Source organism: Aspergillus tubingensis (assembly GCF_013340325.1).
Source record: "Aspergillus tubingensis WU-2223L DNA, scaffold_2, whole genome shotgun sequence".
In the NCBI taxonomy this organism is placed as follows: Eukaryota; Fungi; Ascomycota; class Eurotiomycetes; order Eurotiales; family Aspergillaceae; genus Aspergillus; species Aspergillus tubingensis.
In genome coordinates this window covers 1,247,580-1,265,140 of record NW_023336276.1, presented here as the reverse complement: position 1 = coordinate 1,265,140, position 17,561 = coordinate 1,247,580, and the positions used below count along the sequence as shown (strand labels likewise).

The following is a 17,561-nucleotide window of genomic DNA, read 5'->3' as shown; positions in this document are numbered from 1 at the left end:
CGTGGTTTTCTTTTTAGCAAAGGTATTAACTATATTGAGGCTGTGCCTTTATTATTATGCTTTGTTTCTTTCTTTTCTTCTTCTAAGCAGTGTCATAGCACGCTTTTCAGATCTGGTAGGACTGTTTTCATAATGCAGGTACAAGGAATGAACACCTAGGCTGGACAACAAGCCGTAAAACTCCAAACCCAAGGATTCATATAAACCAATCATGACTTGCCCTAGTAGCTAGTAGTAGATTTCATTGAGGACAGAGACGCCATGCTATGCTATGCATGCACTCAAGAGCAGAACACAATGAATGTCCAAACAAACCAAAGGTAGATAATTAACCCGTCACCGGTTAACCTCTTTTCTATCATTTAGGGACAAAACTCGCACATCCACATATAATTCTATCTACCCAACAGAACTCACATGCCAATCCAACAAGAATCATGGTTTGATCAAAGATCATCCAACGCGCGATTAGTATGCCTTGTCCTCCTCGCCGTCCCCCACGCCCCATTCTCCAAACCAGGAACAAGTCTCCCCTCCGCAATCACATCATTCGACTTCTTCTTCTCGACTACCTTCCCGGCCTTTTGGAGGAATTTCTCCCGCATAGCTACTGCATCCGGGTCCTCATAGTCCAGCTGTGTCATGGGCGGGGCCTCGTTCTCGTCCTCTTCTTCGAGGGTGCCGTTACGCTCCGGGTACTGGTACTCGTATTGGTTGCTGTGGGTGTGAGACAGTGAGGGGATGCGGGAATTGGTGGCGGTCGTGGTGGTGGACTCGACGGCGCTGCCGCAGCCGTCTTCGTTGAGGGTGTCGATTGAGCTGGCGCGGGAGAAGGAGAAGTGCTTAGGGTGGTCGAGGGAGGAGGGGGCCCGGCCCAGGAGCGGTCTTCGGCCTCGTTGAGGTCGGTGGCGGTCGTCTGGGCTGGGTTCAGAAGGTTGCGCTGGCCGGGCGTTTTTTAGGAGGCTGGTTACGGCTTGGTTGAGGGCAGATTGGGTGGTTGTGGTTGTGGTTGAGGGGTGTTGGTCGGTGGGTTTGCGCTTAAGGGGGGAGGTGGTGGTGGTTGTGTTGGTTGGGGCTAGGGGTGGTTTGGTTGTGGGGTTGGGGTCTGATGAGGATGTGTCTGGTGGTTGTGTGATGCTTGATTTTTGTTTCTCGTGCTCATGCTCGTGTCTGGGACGTGGGTGCTCGTTACTATTGGGGGGTTGCTTCTGCTCTGGGCGAGAACCTGCTCGCGGTTCCAGAGACTTTCTGCTTTGTGTGGGTTGCTTTTGGATTAGGTATTGGTCGACTGGTTGTTTCTGTTCGTTGCGGATGGAGGACCAGAGCCAGTCTGCACAGACGGCGGGGACGCCCCATTCTTGGGTATGTCGCAGCTTCTCCGGGTTCACGGGGCCGGCGTCGTTGCATATAAGGATGGAGGCGCTGGGTGTCAAGTACTCGTTGTAGGTGGCACCTGGAGGGTTAGACGAGTTCCTGAAGCTGCCTAGAGCAACTTACCAACAAGGTTGACGAGTTTTGCTAGATGGAGAAGGTCAATTCGGGAAAAGCCAGTAGAGCAGACCTTCATTCCCGCGAATCCTAGAACTGTCAGCTAAACGTCCATCGGGGGCTGATTGGGATTCTACCTTTGAGGGGGAAAGAAGGGATCGGGGTATTCGCTGTGTGTGATTCTGGTGGTACCAGCGTCTTCGCATCGAGGCATCTTTCCAGCCACATGTCGGTCACCACTTCACATTCGAAAGCCAAGTCATCCGTGGATGGAACCTGTGCGCGGGGCATCTTGTAGGGCACGATGGTATAAAGGCCATGGCCCCTTTTGGGTATGTCTGGTCTAGAGAATTCGCTCAAGGAGCTCACCAGCTCTGCACCATTGAAGGAAAGGTGATCTCGCAATACGTTGGTCTTGGAAGGTTAGCAGGTGGAATAAAGTGTAAGGGTATGCACACCAACCTGTTTAGAGGAGAACCCATGAATGAAGAAGAAACAATCGCCCAGAAAACCCTCGCGACTCTCTACAGCTGGTGGAGGGGGCGGGGGCGGGGGCGGTTGAAGGGGCTCCTGCGGTTCTGCAAAGGTAGTCTCGCTCGCAAATGAGCGCGATTCCTGCAAGATAGAGGGCCTCTTTGTCAAAGACTGGGTCCTCTGCAGACTTCCTCTAGATGGCCTCGGATCGCTGCTGTCGAAACCCGTACCGACGATATCACCCCAGATGCCTTCATTCTGGTCTCCCAGCTTAGCACTTGCAATCCTCCGAAGCTTTCTCGGTCTAGGATTTGAGGGGTTTTCGTTATTAGTGACTTTTGGTTTCGGAATAGGGAGCGATCGATTCCAGGCACCAGCGCCCTGTTGCTCATCGGGTAGTAGAGGGTGATAGAGAGTTTCTTCCAGGACCATGCCACGCTGAAGACTATCCTCAAACCACTTCACCGTGACAATTCTGATACCCCACTGCGTTGCGAATTTATATTTCTCACCCTCCGTATTCCGGGCAATGAGATGAGTGACGTTCTTGGTGAGGTCTTTTCGGAACTCCGCTCCGTGGGCAGTGACGGTGTCCTGGATACGATTTCGCAGCGACACTATAGCATATGCATTAGACCAGTCTTCCAGTGCGCTCTATGTCCGGTATTCCCTACTCACTATCCTCAAAGCCCGTTATGCAGATAGATAGCCCAGCAAACGTCGGGAACCTGTACTTTTCTTCTAAGGCCCGAATGTCTGTATCGCCTCCCTGCATCCATGATTGGCGAACAGCTTCAACCCATTCCGGTTTCAGGACTGTTATATCGGTACGCTCGCGCGCGACGAACTTGTATTTCGGAGTATTGACTTCGCCGATAAGCAGATGCGTGACGTCGGAGGTAAGGTCAAATTTGTGGGTTGCTCCCATCTGACTTGCGACGATAGCGAGTTCAGACTAGACGCGACACACATAGCCATCAGTATTGTGCTAGATTGGTTGAAGAAATATAACAAGAGGTACAAGCATCAGAGGGCGTTTAGCATACCCGCTGCTCTGGTAAGATGGAGGTAAAGCAGAGGACCACCCCCGCAAGAGGATGCTCCTTGTCTGGAGTGGAGTTAGTCTGTCTCTTGCTATCTAAAAAGAGGGATTGAGTACTGACTTGAGGTTGCTTTCTCTGCCATGCTTCATGATTGGCAGAAATTAGCCTGGGACCGGTGCGCCGATTTGAAGATTCGCTCTATCGGAGCTCCGCGCGGAAGCGCGTCTGGGGAGTATACGCTGTCACGTGACTGAAGGGGGTTCTTTCCCTTTGTGAAGATGCAGCAGAACATCTTCGACGCTATCGATGGTAAACATTGGCTGGATTTCCCACATTCTACAAACACTGCTTGCCTTTGTGCTCCCGACAAATACTACTAACAGTAAGGAACATGCTGATCTCCATGATAAATCAAGGGTCGGACAGCGTTAACAACCTCTCATTAATCTAGCTAGTATCTATATAATCTAAGACCGAAATGAGCAACATGCTACTACTACTACTAACAATCAGCTAGCTACTATCCCCTCTACCTGATTATGCAAAGCATCGGACAGTGAGGTAGGATCCGGATACACTCTCGTCCAGTTAGGGGGCAACTTCAACCCAGTCCGTGCTGAGAGCTCTTTACGCATTTGAATGGATCCTAATGAGTCCACTCCAACATCCATGAACCCCCGGTGCATATCTACTTCCTCTGCGGCCGCCAAACCAAGTATCTTGGCCGTTACTTCCCGTACCAGCCGCTGAAGCATTGTTGCCCTCTCCTCGGGGCCAACCATCCTAATCTTGGTCGCGAAGCTGTCCGTCCCATTCGACTTTGCTGCTGCTGCTGTGGTTCCATTGGTCGTCTCTTGTTGACCATTTTCGCACAGCTTGCCATGCTTCTGAACCTCCTGGACTTGGACCTGGACCTGCGCCTGCGCCTGCGCCTGCATTTGCAACTGCATTCGTGGGACGAGCACTCGTTCGCCAAGCACAACACATTCAGGTTCGGTACTCATCATCAAGATCGAGCAGAGTTTAGTGGCTATAGCGATGTCCACGTCACCCTCCAGATCCACAATACGCAGACAGAGTTGAGGATATTTCACGCGCGCACTTCGCATCATGCCCCAGAGCGACGCCTCGCCCATATTTCCGGCTCCAGCAGCACCACGCGTCACCCAGACTAGCCAGGGAGAGAACCCCATCCTGGACACTGTCTGCAATTGCTCAGATGCCTTGGAGGTCAAATCATCCTCAATCTCTGATTCCCAAAAACAAAGCACGCCACTCATAGTTTTGGCTTCCGCGAGCTGATTGACTGTAATAGGTTGCTTCCCGGCATGCAACAATGCTTCCTTCACCGGTACCATCCATGGCGCATCACTTGCTGGACAAAGTAGACCCCAAGCTAAATTGGGGTAATGGCTACTCGCATCAATAGCATGCCATCCAGTTTGAATTTGTCCGGTGGGTTGAGCGCCACCCGAAGGAGACTGGTCAGATGGCTTACCGCTGTATACTGGTCGCAACCCGTCCAGCCAATACTGATGTCGCTGAAATGCATAAGTAGGTAGCTGGATGCGGCGCCCGCCAATGTCTTTGAAGAAGGCTGCCCAGTCGATCTCTACTTGTCGTATGTGCAGGTCGGAGAGGCTATTCTGGATTACCAGAGCATCGTCGCTCTTGGGGTTCAACGAGGGCAGCCAAGTCAAGTTTCCTCCGCCTTCGCGGTCGGCCATTTTGCTCCTCTGAGTGCTGTCGTCATCGAGACATGAGGCTCCTATACCACACAGTGTCGCTGCTGGGCCTAATTCAACAAAGCAATTCGCACCTTGGTCGGCGAGGGTCTGCATGCCTTCAGCGAACAGGACTGGATTGCGAGCTTGTCGGACCCAGTAATCCGCATTACTAAGTTGCCCTGGCTCTGCCAGTTTGCCTGTAACTGTGCTAACAATAGGCAGCGTTTGCTGCTGGAACACAATCGTTTCGGCGACGGCGCGTAACGCGGAAAGCATGCTTTCATTCAGGTGATGCGAATGGAATGCGCGACTAGTTCTGAGGACCTTACAAGAGCGGCCCTGAGCCTTGAAGCGGGTTGCCAACTTGTTGATGACACCCATATCTCCAGATGCCACCACTTGTGTCGGGGTATTGATACTGGCAATTGACACACTGTCCCGGGCACTGAGCTGCTCGATGGCTGAAGTGACCTCGTCTACGCCGGCTTCAAGTGCCACCATACCACCACTTTCAGGCAGCGCATGCATCAACTTCCCTCGTGCCGCGACCAAGCGGCAAGCGTCCGTCAGATTCATAGCTCCGGCGACGTGCGCAGCCGCAATCTCGCCAACGCTATGGCCCAACACAACTGCTGGCTGGACCCCCCAGCTCTGCCACAGTCTCCATAGTGCTACCTGAAGGGTAAAGAGAGCTGGTTGCGCATAATCCGTACGCAGGAGCAAAGAAGCGGCTTCGCTCTCCGGATCTGCCCACATAACATCCAACAGAGGCTTGTCTAGAACTGCCTCGAACAGGCTTGCGATGTGAGTGATGGTGTTGCGGAACACATGGTGACGTTCAGCAAGAGCCTTGCCCATCCTGTTCCGTTCAGCGCCCTGTCCGGAAAACAACATCGCCACGCGAGCTGACTTGCTGTTGTCAGCAGTTGCCGGTACTCCGTTGTCGATAATGCTTGCTAGGCTGCTCAGCAGTTCAGTCTTGTCTTGTGCCGCAAGAATGATGCGTCGTGGGAAATGTGTGCGAGTAGTTGCCAACGAGTATGATACATCAGACAGCTTGATTTTGGCAGTAGAACTGGAGATGTGATTGCAAAGTTTTTTCGCTTGCCCCCGTAGGGCTTCACTTGTATACGCAGAAAGGAGGAACGGTAGCGGCAAAGGCGACCTGGCATCATCATCATAATCATCATTAATGTCGCCATTAGAATCTGAGTGAACCCTTGGAGGCTCTTCAATTATAGCATGCGCGTTAGTTCCCGCTATTCCGAATGAGTTTACCCCTGCTCGTCGCGGAGTAGTCGGGCTGTTTGTTCTAGGTAGCCATGCCGTTGGCCGTTGGGAAAGTTGCAACTTGCCACCAACCCAGTCGATCAAAGGGCTGGGACGACTGCTATGCAGTGTCTGTGGCAGCATGTTGTGTTGCATCGCCAGAGCTACCTTGATAAGGCCTGCAACGCCGGCGGCCGCCTGCGTGTGCGCGATATTGGCCTTCGTGGAACCAATCTTCAGTGGTCCAATGGTATCATTCCGGCTGCTGCTAAATACTTCTGCCAAAGCTGAGGCCTCGACCGGATCCCCTAGCTTGGTGCCAGTCCCATGCGCTTCGACATAGTCAATATCATACGGCTTCAGGCGCGCTGCCGCCAGAGCTGCGCGGATAACACGCTCCTGGCCTGGTCCACTCGGTGCTGTCATGTTAGCGCCACGGCCGCCGTGGTTGACTGCCGAACCGCGAATTATAGCGTGGATATGATCGTTGTCACGCTGCGCATCAGAGAGACGTTTCAAAATCACAGCCGAGGCACCTTCACCCAATCCCATCCCAGCCGCGTCCGCTGAAAATGGTCGCGAACGACCATCTGGTGATGTAACGCGAAGCCGGCTAAACTCTACATGCAAACCAGGGGAGGGCAAGAATGTGACACCACCAGCCACAGCCATGTCACACTCGCCCAGGCGAAGTGCGGTGCATGCCACATGCGTGGCGACCAGCGAGGCAGCGCACCCAGCATCTAAGGTCATAGTAGGACCTTCGAGCCCCAGGGCATATGCCACGCGACCAGAGAGCGAACTTGGCGCCGTGCCGAGGCCTAGATGTCCTCCAAGCTTTTCTGTGCCGGCGGCGCTTAGCAGACCGTCATCCACAGAACTGTTACCGCTGCCGATGAAGACACCAGTCTGGCTGCCGCGTAGGGACTTAGTGCCATAGCCCGCCCGCTCGAAGCCCTCCCAGCAGGTCTCCAGGATCATGGTCTGCGCGGGGTCGATAGCCCGGGCCTCGCGAGGGGAGATTCCAAAAAATTGCGCGTCAAACTCCATGGCGTTCCTGACGAAACCACCACCCATGCTGTAGGACTTGCCGGGGGCCTCTGGATCAGGATCGTAGATGGCATCGGCATCCCAGCGCTCCTCAGGAACCTTGGTAACGGCGTCGGTGCCGCTGATGAGAACCTTCCAAAACTCTTCTGGCGTGTGGATATCGCCGGGCAGTCTGCACGCCATGGAAATGACAGCGATATCTTCACCGGTGGTATCGTTCCCGACGGAGTTCTGCGTCTCTTTGGTAACTCCATTGGTCTTGGATTGACCAGAAAGATATGCAGCAAGGTTGGCAATGGTGAAGTGCTCATACAGTTTTGACACCGGCACCGTCCGACCCAGAAGCTTCTCCAGCTCCCTTTGGACCCGAATGATACTAGCAGAGTTACCGCCGATGTGGAAGAAGTTGTCCTGCATGCCAACCTGACTGTGGCCCAGTACATCGGTCCATATAGCCAGCAACTGTTCTGTTAGTGTGGTAGCGGGTTTTTGTGCCGGTGTGACAGTCGAGATCGGATCGGGTAGTGCTCTGAGATCCACTTTGCCGTTGAGAGTACAAGGAAATCTGTCGACTTCGACGAAGAACGAGGGGACCATGTATCCAGGGAGTCGGCTTTCCAGCCAGGGGCGTAGTAACTTGGCAAGAGGAATCTCACCGTTGCCAACGCCCGGCTTTCGTATGCAATAAGCCACGAGCCGCTCGTCTCGATTAATCACAACGGCATTGGCAATAGCCGCGTGGGCTGTGATTGACGCCTCAACATCACCAGGATCAATTCTTTGCCCGCGAATCTTGATTTGTGTGTCTGCACGACCGACGATAACCAGTCTCATGGGGTCCAAGAAGCATGCCAAGTCTCCAGACTTGTACATGGTATGGCCTTCCCAGAAAGGGTCCGGAAGAAACACAGCCTTGGTGCGTTCTGGATTGTTCCGATATCCACGAGCAACGCCTGCTCCGCTAATATACAGTTCGCCGGTGCCGCCAACTGGCACAGGTCGCATGTCGGCGTCGAGGACATATAGCCGTATGTTTGCCTTGGGCGTTCCGATTAAGATGTCCTCGCCGACTTGGACTTTCCAAGTAGCCACGCTCATTGTTGTCTCAGTCGGTCCGTATATGTTCCATACTTCTTCAACACAAGCGGTAAGGCGCTCTGCCAGGCGAGGTGACAGTGCCTCGCCACCGGTCAACAGCTTAGACAAGCCTGGCGTGCCGCACCAACCGCTGTCCAGTAACATCTGTAAGATCGTCGGTGTCGTCACGGCAAAGGTGACCGCATGGTGATTAATAAGATGTATCAGCGCGCGTGGATCTCGGATCTCGTATGTCTGTGCCTGCACGACTGTGGCACCGCACAGCAACGGCACGTAGATCTCAATCGCGGACATATCAAAAGAGATGGTGCTCCTGAACAGCACGCGGTCTTGGTCAGTACAGCCAGGTCTTTGGTGTACCGACAGCGCATAGTTGCATATAGCGGCGTGATGAACTTCCACGCCCTTAGGCTTGCCCGTGGAGCCGGATGTGTAAAGGATATAAGCGAGATCATCTCCTTGGATATCTACGGCTGGCTTCTTGTCCGCTTGGTATCTCATCTGATCTCGCAGTTCGCTTGTCGTGCAGCAGGCTGCTTTATGACCATAATCACATCGACAGTTGCTCGTCATCCCTTTGGTACTAGCATGACTAACTATCACCAGGCGTAGCGCCTCATCATCCAGCATCTGGTTGACACGCTCGGATGGTAAAGCAGGATCAATAGGTACATATGCTGCACCGGCTTTCAAGACACCAAGAATGAAAATGATCAGGTCCGGTGTGCGATCTAGTGCAAGAGCCACCACATGGCCACGGCTGATGCCTCGCGATAGAAGGAGGCAGGCCAGGCGATCCGACTCGGATGCAAGAACACCGTATGTGATGGTATGGTCACCGCAGACTATCGCGGGCTTTGGAGAGTATCGAGACTGGATTTGTTCAAAGAGGGAAACGACATTGTGACCAAGCTTCGATGGGTCGTCGGTGAGGTTGAACTCGTTCTCTGGTACCATGGCTGTCGTCACTGCCTGATTCTTCTATATCCTCTTTTGTGCTGATCTTGAGGAAGGAAAGGATCTCAGCAGCAGGTAAATCTCGAGAAAATGAGGACAAAGAATGAAATACGATATATAGAATAAGGCCGGTAAAGTATACTGTCTAATACTAGGGCAGGAATGGGTGGCAGCGCACTCACCAGGCCCGTATATCACAAGCCGGTATGTACTGCTATCAATGCAGAACTTGCGGTGTGTGCATGCGGTATCACTTCCCTGTGCATTCTAATACGCGTCATTCCTATGGGTTCGTAGGCTGGCCACTCTGTCCTACCGGAAAACTGTTGCTGCTCAGTCAATGATGTCGTGATCACCGATATTTAGAGACAACTGAGGCAATATTGCTCAGGAGTAGAAGTCTATCATTGCCTATAGTGCTTAAGTTGCATAATTGCCGGATAGAGTTCAAGCAAGGGAGTTATATGGCATAGGGTATGGCCTTATCGCGGACTACAGGAGAGACTTGCAACTACTGCAAGGGTTATCACTTCGGTACCTCAGCAAGTGACAATAAGATGGCTTTTATATATTAAATGAGACCGTTTCCCAGCAAGGCATTCCCATAGAGCGGTCTGCCATTGGTCGAAGAGCCATCAAATAAAGCGCTCATAGGAGACAACGTAGGCAAGGGAGGGGGGAATGACAGGAGGATAAGACAGTTAAAACTTCCAGTTAGACAGTATACTAAACAAAGATAACAAAGTAGAACAAATGAGACCGTTTTCCAGCAAGGTATTCCCATGGAGTGGTCTACCATTGGCCGAAGATCCATCTAAGATAGTGCTCATAGGAAACAATGTAGGCAAGGGAAGGGAGAATGACAGGAAGACAAGACAGTGAACATTCCTGTCGGACAGTATACGAATCAAAGACAACATGATAGAGCAAAATGGAAAGTAACAGCTGCTGGAGTGCTGTCATTCGATCGATAAGACATGACCTACGCGAGCGGGTAACACTGCATGATAGTGCTAGTCTAGGCTTGACGTCCTCTCACGGGAGGCTTGGGTGGCGTTTTGGTATGCAGCCCTTCAGACATTCCTTTCATTACCGACAGGGGCGCCCATTTCCGTCCCATAGTTATCTTGTTGCCCTCGAGTTCAAGAGCAAAGACTGAACGGAAGAAAAGAAAAGGGATACACAAACACACTCACACTCACATCCACCCCAAATCAGCCATGACAGCTTCACCAAAGACTCCTTCAGCATTGGAAGAAGGCATTGCAGTCTATACTCCCTTTCTTCTCCGTTACCTCTACGATTTCTGGGTCCTCTGGGTTTCCAACAACTTTGCATGGAAATGCCCAACCTCAACCGTCCAACTCCCATTATTCAATGCCGCCATGGGCCAGAGTCACCTAGACATTGGCGTCGGCACAGGTTACTATCCAGCAAAGAGCCTAAAGGCCGGTGCCAAATGCAATGAGATCACCCTCCTGGACCTCAGTCCCAACTCGCTCCAGGCTGCCGAGCAGCGTATCCTGGAAACGGTAGGCCGTGAGGCGGTCCGCGTGAACACCGTCGTGGCCTCGGCCCTGGAGCCATTGCCCTTCGACAAGACCAAGAAGTTCAACTCAATTAGTGTCTTCTTCCTGTTGCATTGCATTCCGGGGACACCTGAAGAAAAGTGCAAGCTGTTCGATGTGGTGCGGCCGCATTTGGCGGAGGACGGCGTTTTTGTGGGGACGACAGTTCTTGGTCAGGGTGTACCAATCAACTGGCTGGGTCAGAAGATGATGAACAGCTATAATAACAACACAAAGTCTTTTCATAACTCGGAGGACAACAAGGCTCAGTTTGATGAGGGACTTCGTCGGAACTTTGAGGAGGTGGAGTCGTGGGTTATGGGTCAGGTCATGCTCTTTAAGGCGAGGAAGCCAAGACAACAGGGTGATGTTACCAATGTAGTTCCGAAAGGGGACTTGGATTGATGGGGATCATCATGAAGCTGTCGAGTTAGTTAGTCTCTTGAATAACTAAAGAAGGGAAGGGCGTCCAACGTAGGAGGGAGGGGGGAATGGCAGTCCAATATATCGAATATCGAAATTTTCCTGCATTTAAAATACTACTAGCTTATTATGACCTGCAATCCTGCTATTATCGCATTACATGCTGAGCACATTGACATCTTCTAAAGTAGAGGCAGTATTCTATAGACGGTAGACAATTGCACGTGCAAAGGGCATTCAGAAGCCAGCCCTTATCGGAATCACGTGAGCGATAAGTAGTGGCGCGGCGCGTATCGCCAAAACGCGCCGGTGGATAATTGAATAGTTTCATCAATAGATTGATCAGGGCAGGCAAGTGCTGCATCTCCAACTTACCCTGAATTCAAGTATATGTACCTTTCCAGACATCGCGCATCGACCCCAGGTATCCTCCGCCAATTCCTTTCAAATGGTCCAATTATAAAATCGCCAACGGCCTCTACTAGATTCTCCGCATCGCGAACTTCGCCGGTTGGAGAGGAAGCTGTGATGTTCAAGAAAGCCGTCAAGGAACATTCAGTAGCGTCGGCGACTCCGCTACAATCCACGCTTACGCGCAGCAACAATGGGAATGCTTCAATGAGACCCCCGCCGCCGTCCGCAGGGGTCAAGCGCAAGATTGAGATGGCTACCGTGCGAGAGTCTAATCTGGGGTCCCTCCACGACGGTGTCTACTTCGACGAGAACGACTTTGACGACGATGACGACCTGGACTTTGAGGAACCCGATCCATTCATACCCCCGGCCCCCATAACCAGACCGAGCGTCCCGAAACCTGAACCGCCCAAGTACCCGTCCCTCCATGGTATACCTGCGCAAGACGAAGAAATATCGATAGTCGACTTGACTTCACCCAGCAAAGCGGCGGCGGAAGTCAAGTATCCCGATTTACCCCCGGTTCCAGATGAGAGTGTCCCGCCATCCAGCAGCATACAAATTCCATGGTCATCTTCGCCCCCCTCCCACTACCAACAACCGACCAGGAAGCCTCGAACTTTACCATGGCTGAAAGACGAGCCGGAACCAGAACCAGAGCCTCCATCCTTGAAGCCGCAAACGCCTATGCGGCCGAAACAGACGGCTCCTTGGAACAAGTCAGCTAGCGCGATTAAGGATGAGCAAAGGGAACTACGTCGGCAGAACAAGACTATGAAGGCACAAGCAGGCGGCCAAATGCACAACCCTCGCACGAAAGTAGCTTCAATCTTCCTCAGCGATGAGCAACGCCATGTCTTGGATGCGGTTGTACAGCAAGGGAAGAGTATCTTTTTTACAGGATCTGCCGGAACAGGAAAGTCGGTGCTTATGAGGGAGATCATCAAGAAACTGAGGGATAAGTACAAGAAAGAGCCAGACAGGGTTGCGGTGACAGCATCTACTGGTCTAGCAGCGTGCAATATTGAGGGTGTAACTCTCCACAGTTTCGCAGGTATTGGACTGGGGAAGGAGCCTGTTCCGGAGCTTGTCAAGAAGGTCAGCATTGGCGTCGACTGATCACACCAATTCACATGTGCTAACTATCTATAGATCAAGAAGAACCAGAAAGCCCGGAATCGCTGGATGCGCACGAAGGTTCTGATCGTCGATGAGGTGTCCATGGTTGACGGCGATCTCTTCGATAAGCTAGAGGAAATCGCACGTCGCATTAGGAACAACGGTCGTCCTTTCGGAGGCATACAGCTAGTAGTCACCGGTGACTTTTTCCAACTTCCTCCCGTCCCAGAAGGGAGCAACCGAGAAGCCAAATTTGCATTCGCAGCAGCGACATGGAATACTTCCATACAACACACCATCCTCCTAACCCACATTTTCCGTCAACGAGACCCCGAATTCGCCGACATGCTCAACGAGCTTCGACTTGGAAAGATCTCACCACGAACGATCGACACATTCAAACAACTTTCTCGGCCTCTTGACTTCCATGACTCCCTCGAGGCCACTGAACTGTAAGCCTGACACGCACCCCCATATAACCAAGTCCATTTCAAACCCAAGCACCCAACTTACTCCATCCACAGGTTCCCCACACGTCAAGAAGTCGAGAGCGCCAACGGCGCCCGAATGAGTCGCCTATCCGGCGAAACAATGACCTTTAACGCCGTTGACAGCGGCACAATCCAAGACCCCCAATTCCGCGAACGCCTACTAGCCAACTGCATGGCACCGCCAGTGATCCACCTGAAAAAGGGAGCACAAGTCATGCTCATCAAAAATATGGAAGACACGCTCGTCAACGGCTCCATCGGCCGGGTCGTGGCATTCATGGACGAAGCCACCTTCGACTACTACATCGACAACGAGAATGAATTCTCGGGAGCAGGAGGATCAGGCAACAACAGCGACGACGAGATCATGGCTCGTGCACGTAAGAAACTCAAGCCCATGGCCGCCAACAAGGACGCCAGTGGTCCCGGCGGCATCACGCTCACCCGCAAATGGCCCCTTGTATGCTTCGTGCAGCCTGACGGAACGGAACGCCATCTCCTTTGTCAACCGGAGACGTGGAAGATCGAACTTCCCAATGGAGAGGTGCAGGCGCAGCGTCAACAGGTGCCGCTTATTCTGGCTTGGGCTTTGTCCATCCATAAGGCGCAGGGCCAGACACTGCAGCGAGTGAAGGTTGATTTGGGCCGCGTGTTTGAGAAGGGTCAGGCCTATGTTGCGCTGAGTCGAGCGACCTCGAAAGCTGGTCTTCAGGTTATGCGGTTCGAGGCGCGCAAGGTCATGGTTCACCCGAAAGTTACGGATTTCTATTCCAAGCTTGTTAGCATTAGTGATGTCATGAAGACTTCGAAGAAGTCGAAGTCGGGTGGTGGTAATGGTGGTGGTGATCCCGAGGATGATTTTGAGCAGGATTATTTAGAGCATTTATATGGGTGAAATGGGATTGTATACCATTCCTATGCCATTTGCTTATATTATGTGCACATTGTCAGGGGGGAAATACATCATCTATCCTTCATTCCATGTGTATTTTTATGATGTGGTCCGGTGTGACTGTCTATTGACTTAATATCATTTATATACTAGTAGATACGGTAACCTCGCTCAATCACTTCCTGCCTCGGCCAACATGTACATATATAATCAGGATCATAGAGTAGTAAGATCTAGGTATTTTCACGCTGATCTACTTCATCTTTTGTACTTCGGTATTGTACTCGAGTCCAAATCAAGTTTGAGATTTGTTTTCCACCTCGTCCAACACCCGAAAATGCAGGGAGTCACCCCGTGAGCCCGGTACTTATGAGAGAAGCTGCAAAACGAGGCGGAAGATACCACTACTATAGTAGTATATATTAAAGCTGAACATATACCACATATATCTCATTCAGAGAAGCAATTTATTGAGCTAATAGGACTGTTCGAGGGTGTCAATAGCAAACATTCACACGTATTAATTCCAATACTAAGAACCAAGACTATCGCATATATATAAGTAGAAGTGGAGATGCAGGAAAGAACGAAGAATGTATACTACACTATCGGCGTATCGAGCTTGCATTTAAGGAATGAATAAGAAACAATGGAGTCAGCACCCACGGATAACTCAGATGAAAGGAGTGAATATAGTCCAGTCAAAGATGGATGATTCAATGGCAATATGTAGGGTTTATTCCAGGATCAAACTAGGATGACTAGTCTATAAATGTGAGGAAACATGAACCCCACCGAGCGGGTCTCGTGTCTCCCTTATCGATAAGAGCCCAGCCACACGTGATGCCCAAGCCAAGAGCAAAGAAGCAAGCAAGCAAGCAAGCACAAGCTGACCCCAATCCACATCCACCTTTGGCGACCTTGTCGGGGCTCCTTCCGGTCCGTGGCGTGTTTTATCCTTGGCCCTTTGGACAGCGGTTGTACTCGTGCAGACTGCCGATCATGGCGACTGAATTCATCGGCTACGATGTGCTTGTGACGCTGCGAGCGCCACCAAATGCAACTGTGCAGGGAGAAGTGGCTAATGTCATCGGCCAACGTCTCATGCTCCGAAATGGTAAGTATAAGCCTTCTGCCCCCCCTCTCACTGCCTAGCATCATTATCCCCACTCTGCAAGGATCTAACATTAACTTTTCTCATTCAGTGAAACTATCCTGGATCGGACACCCGCTCCCTACGTATTCAATTGAAGCGCCCGACATCGCGGATCTTTCTTTGGGATCTTCGACTCCGCGCATCTCACAGCGTCCGCCTCCGCCTCAGGGACCTCAAAATATAGTCCCCGCACCTCCGCCTCCAACTTCAACGCAAAGCTTCGTGGATCCGGCCATTCTAAGCTTTTCGAAGCCCCCTTCTGCGCCGTCTGGCCAGGGTGCAGACTCGGGTCCGGTACAGCTTCCAGCCCCTTCCATTAGCCGGTCCACTTCACAAAACTTTCAATTTCCGCAAGTGGCTCATCGTGACCAAGCTGCTGTGCTCAACGAACCGTTCAGTAACCTGGAACTTGATGTTGGAAAGACCGCGAATGAGAGTCGCAGCGCCGTGCCAAGTGGCCCTGTCCCCGCTGGAAGGGAGAACATTGTTTCATCGCAACCAATCCCGCAGTCCGCCGCGAAAGCTAGTCGTCGCACTGGACAACCGAGGACCCCGAAGGCAGTCAATGAACACGATGGGGCGACGAACACGGACCCAAGAAGCAAAGGCTGGCGTCAGACTGCTTTCGTCGAGCCGTCTTATCCGCAGATGAACAAGTCGCTCAATAAACAACGCCGGAAGAAGAGGAACAACAGATCGAATTATGTGGAGGACCCTAATGGCTGGGCTACAGAGGATGCGACGGATATTCAGGAGATGGGCGAGTTCGACTTCCAGAGCAACCTTTCCAAATTCGACAAGAGAAAGGTGTTCGAAGAAATTCGTAACGATGACACTACTGCCGATGAAGACCGGCTGGTTAGCTTCAACAGGAAAGTACCAAAGCCTGGAACAAATGGCGGGAAGAATTTGCATTGGACGGAAAATGTCCTTGACAGCCCTGAGGAGACTGAGAGCGAGGATACCGACCAGGTACCTAGCGATGCAAAACTAAGCAGCGGCACCTATTCTGGCCGGGAACGGTCGAGGACGTCCCGCGCACCGAACTCTCGCAAAGGAAGCGCCATTTTGGGCCAGCCGTTGGTGCCACCGCAGATCAATTCGCTCGGGCGCAGTCAGCTGAGCACATCTCGCACAACCAGCCCTCGACCCAATAAGACATCCGTTTCAGCATCCCCGATAAGCGCCCCTGGTGTACCTGGAGGCTCATTGCGGCTCACCACAACCAATCGAAGCTGCCCAACTGTCAGTCCATTGCAAACCCTCGAGGTTGAGCAGATTGCAGTTGCCGAACTGGGGCTGACCGAGGACATGATTACGGAAAACACGGGACGTGGCATTGCGGAAGCTGCTGTTGGACTCCTTACCAGTGACGCCGCTGCGCCCACGATGCTGGTGCTCACAGGCAATCATCGAACCGGGGCACGTGCCGTCTCTGCGGCTCGCCATCTCCGTAATCGAGGCCACCGCGTGACTGTCTGTATGCTAGGCATCGAGCACGACAATGAGTTGCTAGAAAGTTGTCGGAAACAGCTGGATGTCTTCAAGAAGATTGGCGGCCGAGTACACCGGTGGGAAGACTTATCGACCCGGCTCTCTACATCGGAATTCGCGCCTGACTTGGTTGTCGACGCCTTGTTCGGAATTCACATAGCATTTGATGACCTTCGCACGGATGACCAGGCCACTGCCTTTGAGATGATATCTTGGGCCAACCGGAGCAACCTGGAGATTTTGTCCGTGGACGTGCCTTCGGGGCTGTCTGCTATGAGTGGTGAGTATGCCGGATAATGTGCCCTGTTATGACGTCGGTGCTAACGTATTTTATAGGCGAAGTGACTACAGTAGAAGGCGGCCGGCTATGCGTCAATTCGAAATCGGTGGTCTGTCTCGGGGCTCCCAAAACTGGGGTTGTCACTGCGCTACTCTCCGGGGAGGGACTATCATGGAATCTCTCTGTGGCCGACATTGGCATTCCTCAGATAGTCTGGAGAAAATATGGTAGTCGGCGGCGGCATGGGATCGACTTTGGGAACCGGTGGGTGGTACCATTGCGCTACCAGCCCCCTCCCGTATGAGTCCTCGAACGGGGTGGACATGCTTAATGATGATTCAATGACCATGAAGGTAAACAAAATGAGCCATACATTGGGGCGTTACTAAAAGACAGGAAATATCCCACAATCAATGCGTGGCCTAGTGGTGGAAAAGGCATGATTTATTGTGACGATGGCGCCTTTGTGAGCGCTGCTTGCATTATGTATGTATGATAGTGTGTAGTGTAGTTTAGCAATCGATATGACCATACGCCATGTCTACCTTGGTATCTCGTTTGCAGCTTATTGTTTATAGTAGTCTAATAACGAATGCTCGGCTTAAGATACCGATCCCG

At 52.0% G+C, this 17,561-nt stretch overlaps 5 protein-coding genes across 5 annotated transcripts; 3 read left to right on the top strand and 2 right to left on the bottom strand.

Moving 5' to 3' along the window:
- Nucleotides 1-446: 446 nt before the first annotated feature.
- On the bottom strand, nucleotides 447-3,147 carry AtWU_01004 (BRCT domain protein; the record flags this gene model as incomplete). The annotated part of the gene is made up of 7 exons (XM_035496119.1): nucleotides 447-1,453; nucleotides 1,498-1,578; nucleotides 1,626-1,902; nucleotides 1,951-2,579; nucleotides 2,641-2,917; nucleotides 3,009-3,070; nucleotides 3,126-3,147. The coding sequence occupies 7 exons, from the start codon at nucleotides 3,145-3,147 to the stop codon at nucleotides 447-449; spliced, it is 2,355 nt and encodes a 784-aa protein (XP_035352012.1).
- Nucleotides 3,148-3,514: 367 nt separating this feature from the next.
- On the bottom strand, nucleotides 3,515-9,106 carry AtWU_01003 (polyketide synthase; the record flags this gene model as incomplete). Its single annotated transcript, XM_035496118.1, has 1 exon — nucleotides 3,515-9,106. The coding sequence occupies one exon, from the start codon at nucleotides 9,104-9,106 to the stop codon at nucleotides 3,515-3,517; it is 5,592 nt and encodes a 1,863-aa protein (XP_035352011.1).
- A 1,220-nt stretch (nucleotides 9,107-10,326) lies between these two features.
- AtWU_01002 (class I SAM-dependent methyltransferase) lies at nucleotides 10,327-11,079 on the top strand (the record flags this gene model as incomplete). The annotated part of the gene is made up of 1 exon (XM_035496117.1): nucleotides 10,327-11,079. The coding sequence occupies one exon, from the start codon at nucleotides 10,327-10,329 to the stop codon at nucleotides 11,077-11,079; it is 753 nt and encodes a 250-aa protein (XP_035352010.1).
- A 546-nt stretch (nucleotides 11,080-11,625) lies between these two features.
- AtWU_01001 (putative mitochondrial DNA helicase (Pif1)) lies at nucleotides 11,626-14,016 on the top strand (the record flags this gene model as incomplete). Its single annotated transcript, XM_035496116.1, has 3 exons — nucleotides 11,626-12,609; nucleotides 12,664-13,082; nucleotides 13,155-14,016. 3 exons carry the CDS (start codon nucleotides 11,626-11,628, stop codon nucleotides 14,014-14,016), a joined length of 2,265 nt encoding a protein of 754 aa, XP_035352009.1.
- A 999-nt stretch (nucleotides 14,017-15,015) lies between these two features.
- Nucleotides 15,016-17,247, top strand: AtWU_01000 (mRNA decapping enhancer EDC3; the record flags this gene model as incomplete). Its single annotated transcript, XM_035496115.1, has 3 exons — nucleotides 15,016-15,130; nucleotides 15,219-16,943; nucleotides 17,000-17,247. 3 exons carry the CDS (start codon nucleotides 15,016-15,018, stop codon nucleotides 17,245-17,247), a joined length of 2,088 nt encoding a protein of 695 aa, XP_035352008.1.
- Between the last annotated feature and the right edge of the window lie 314 nt (nucleotides 17,248-17,561).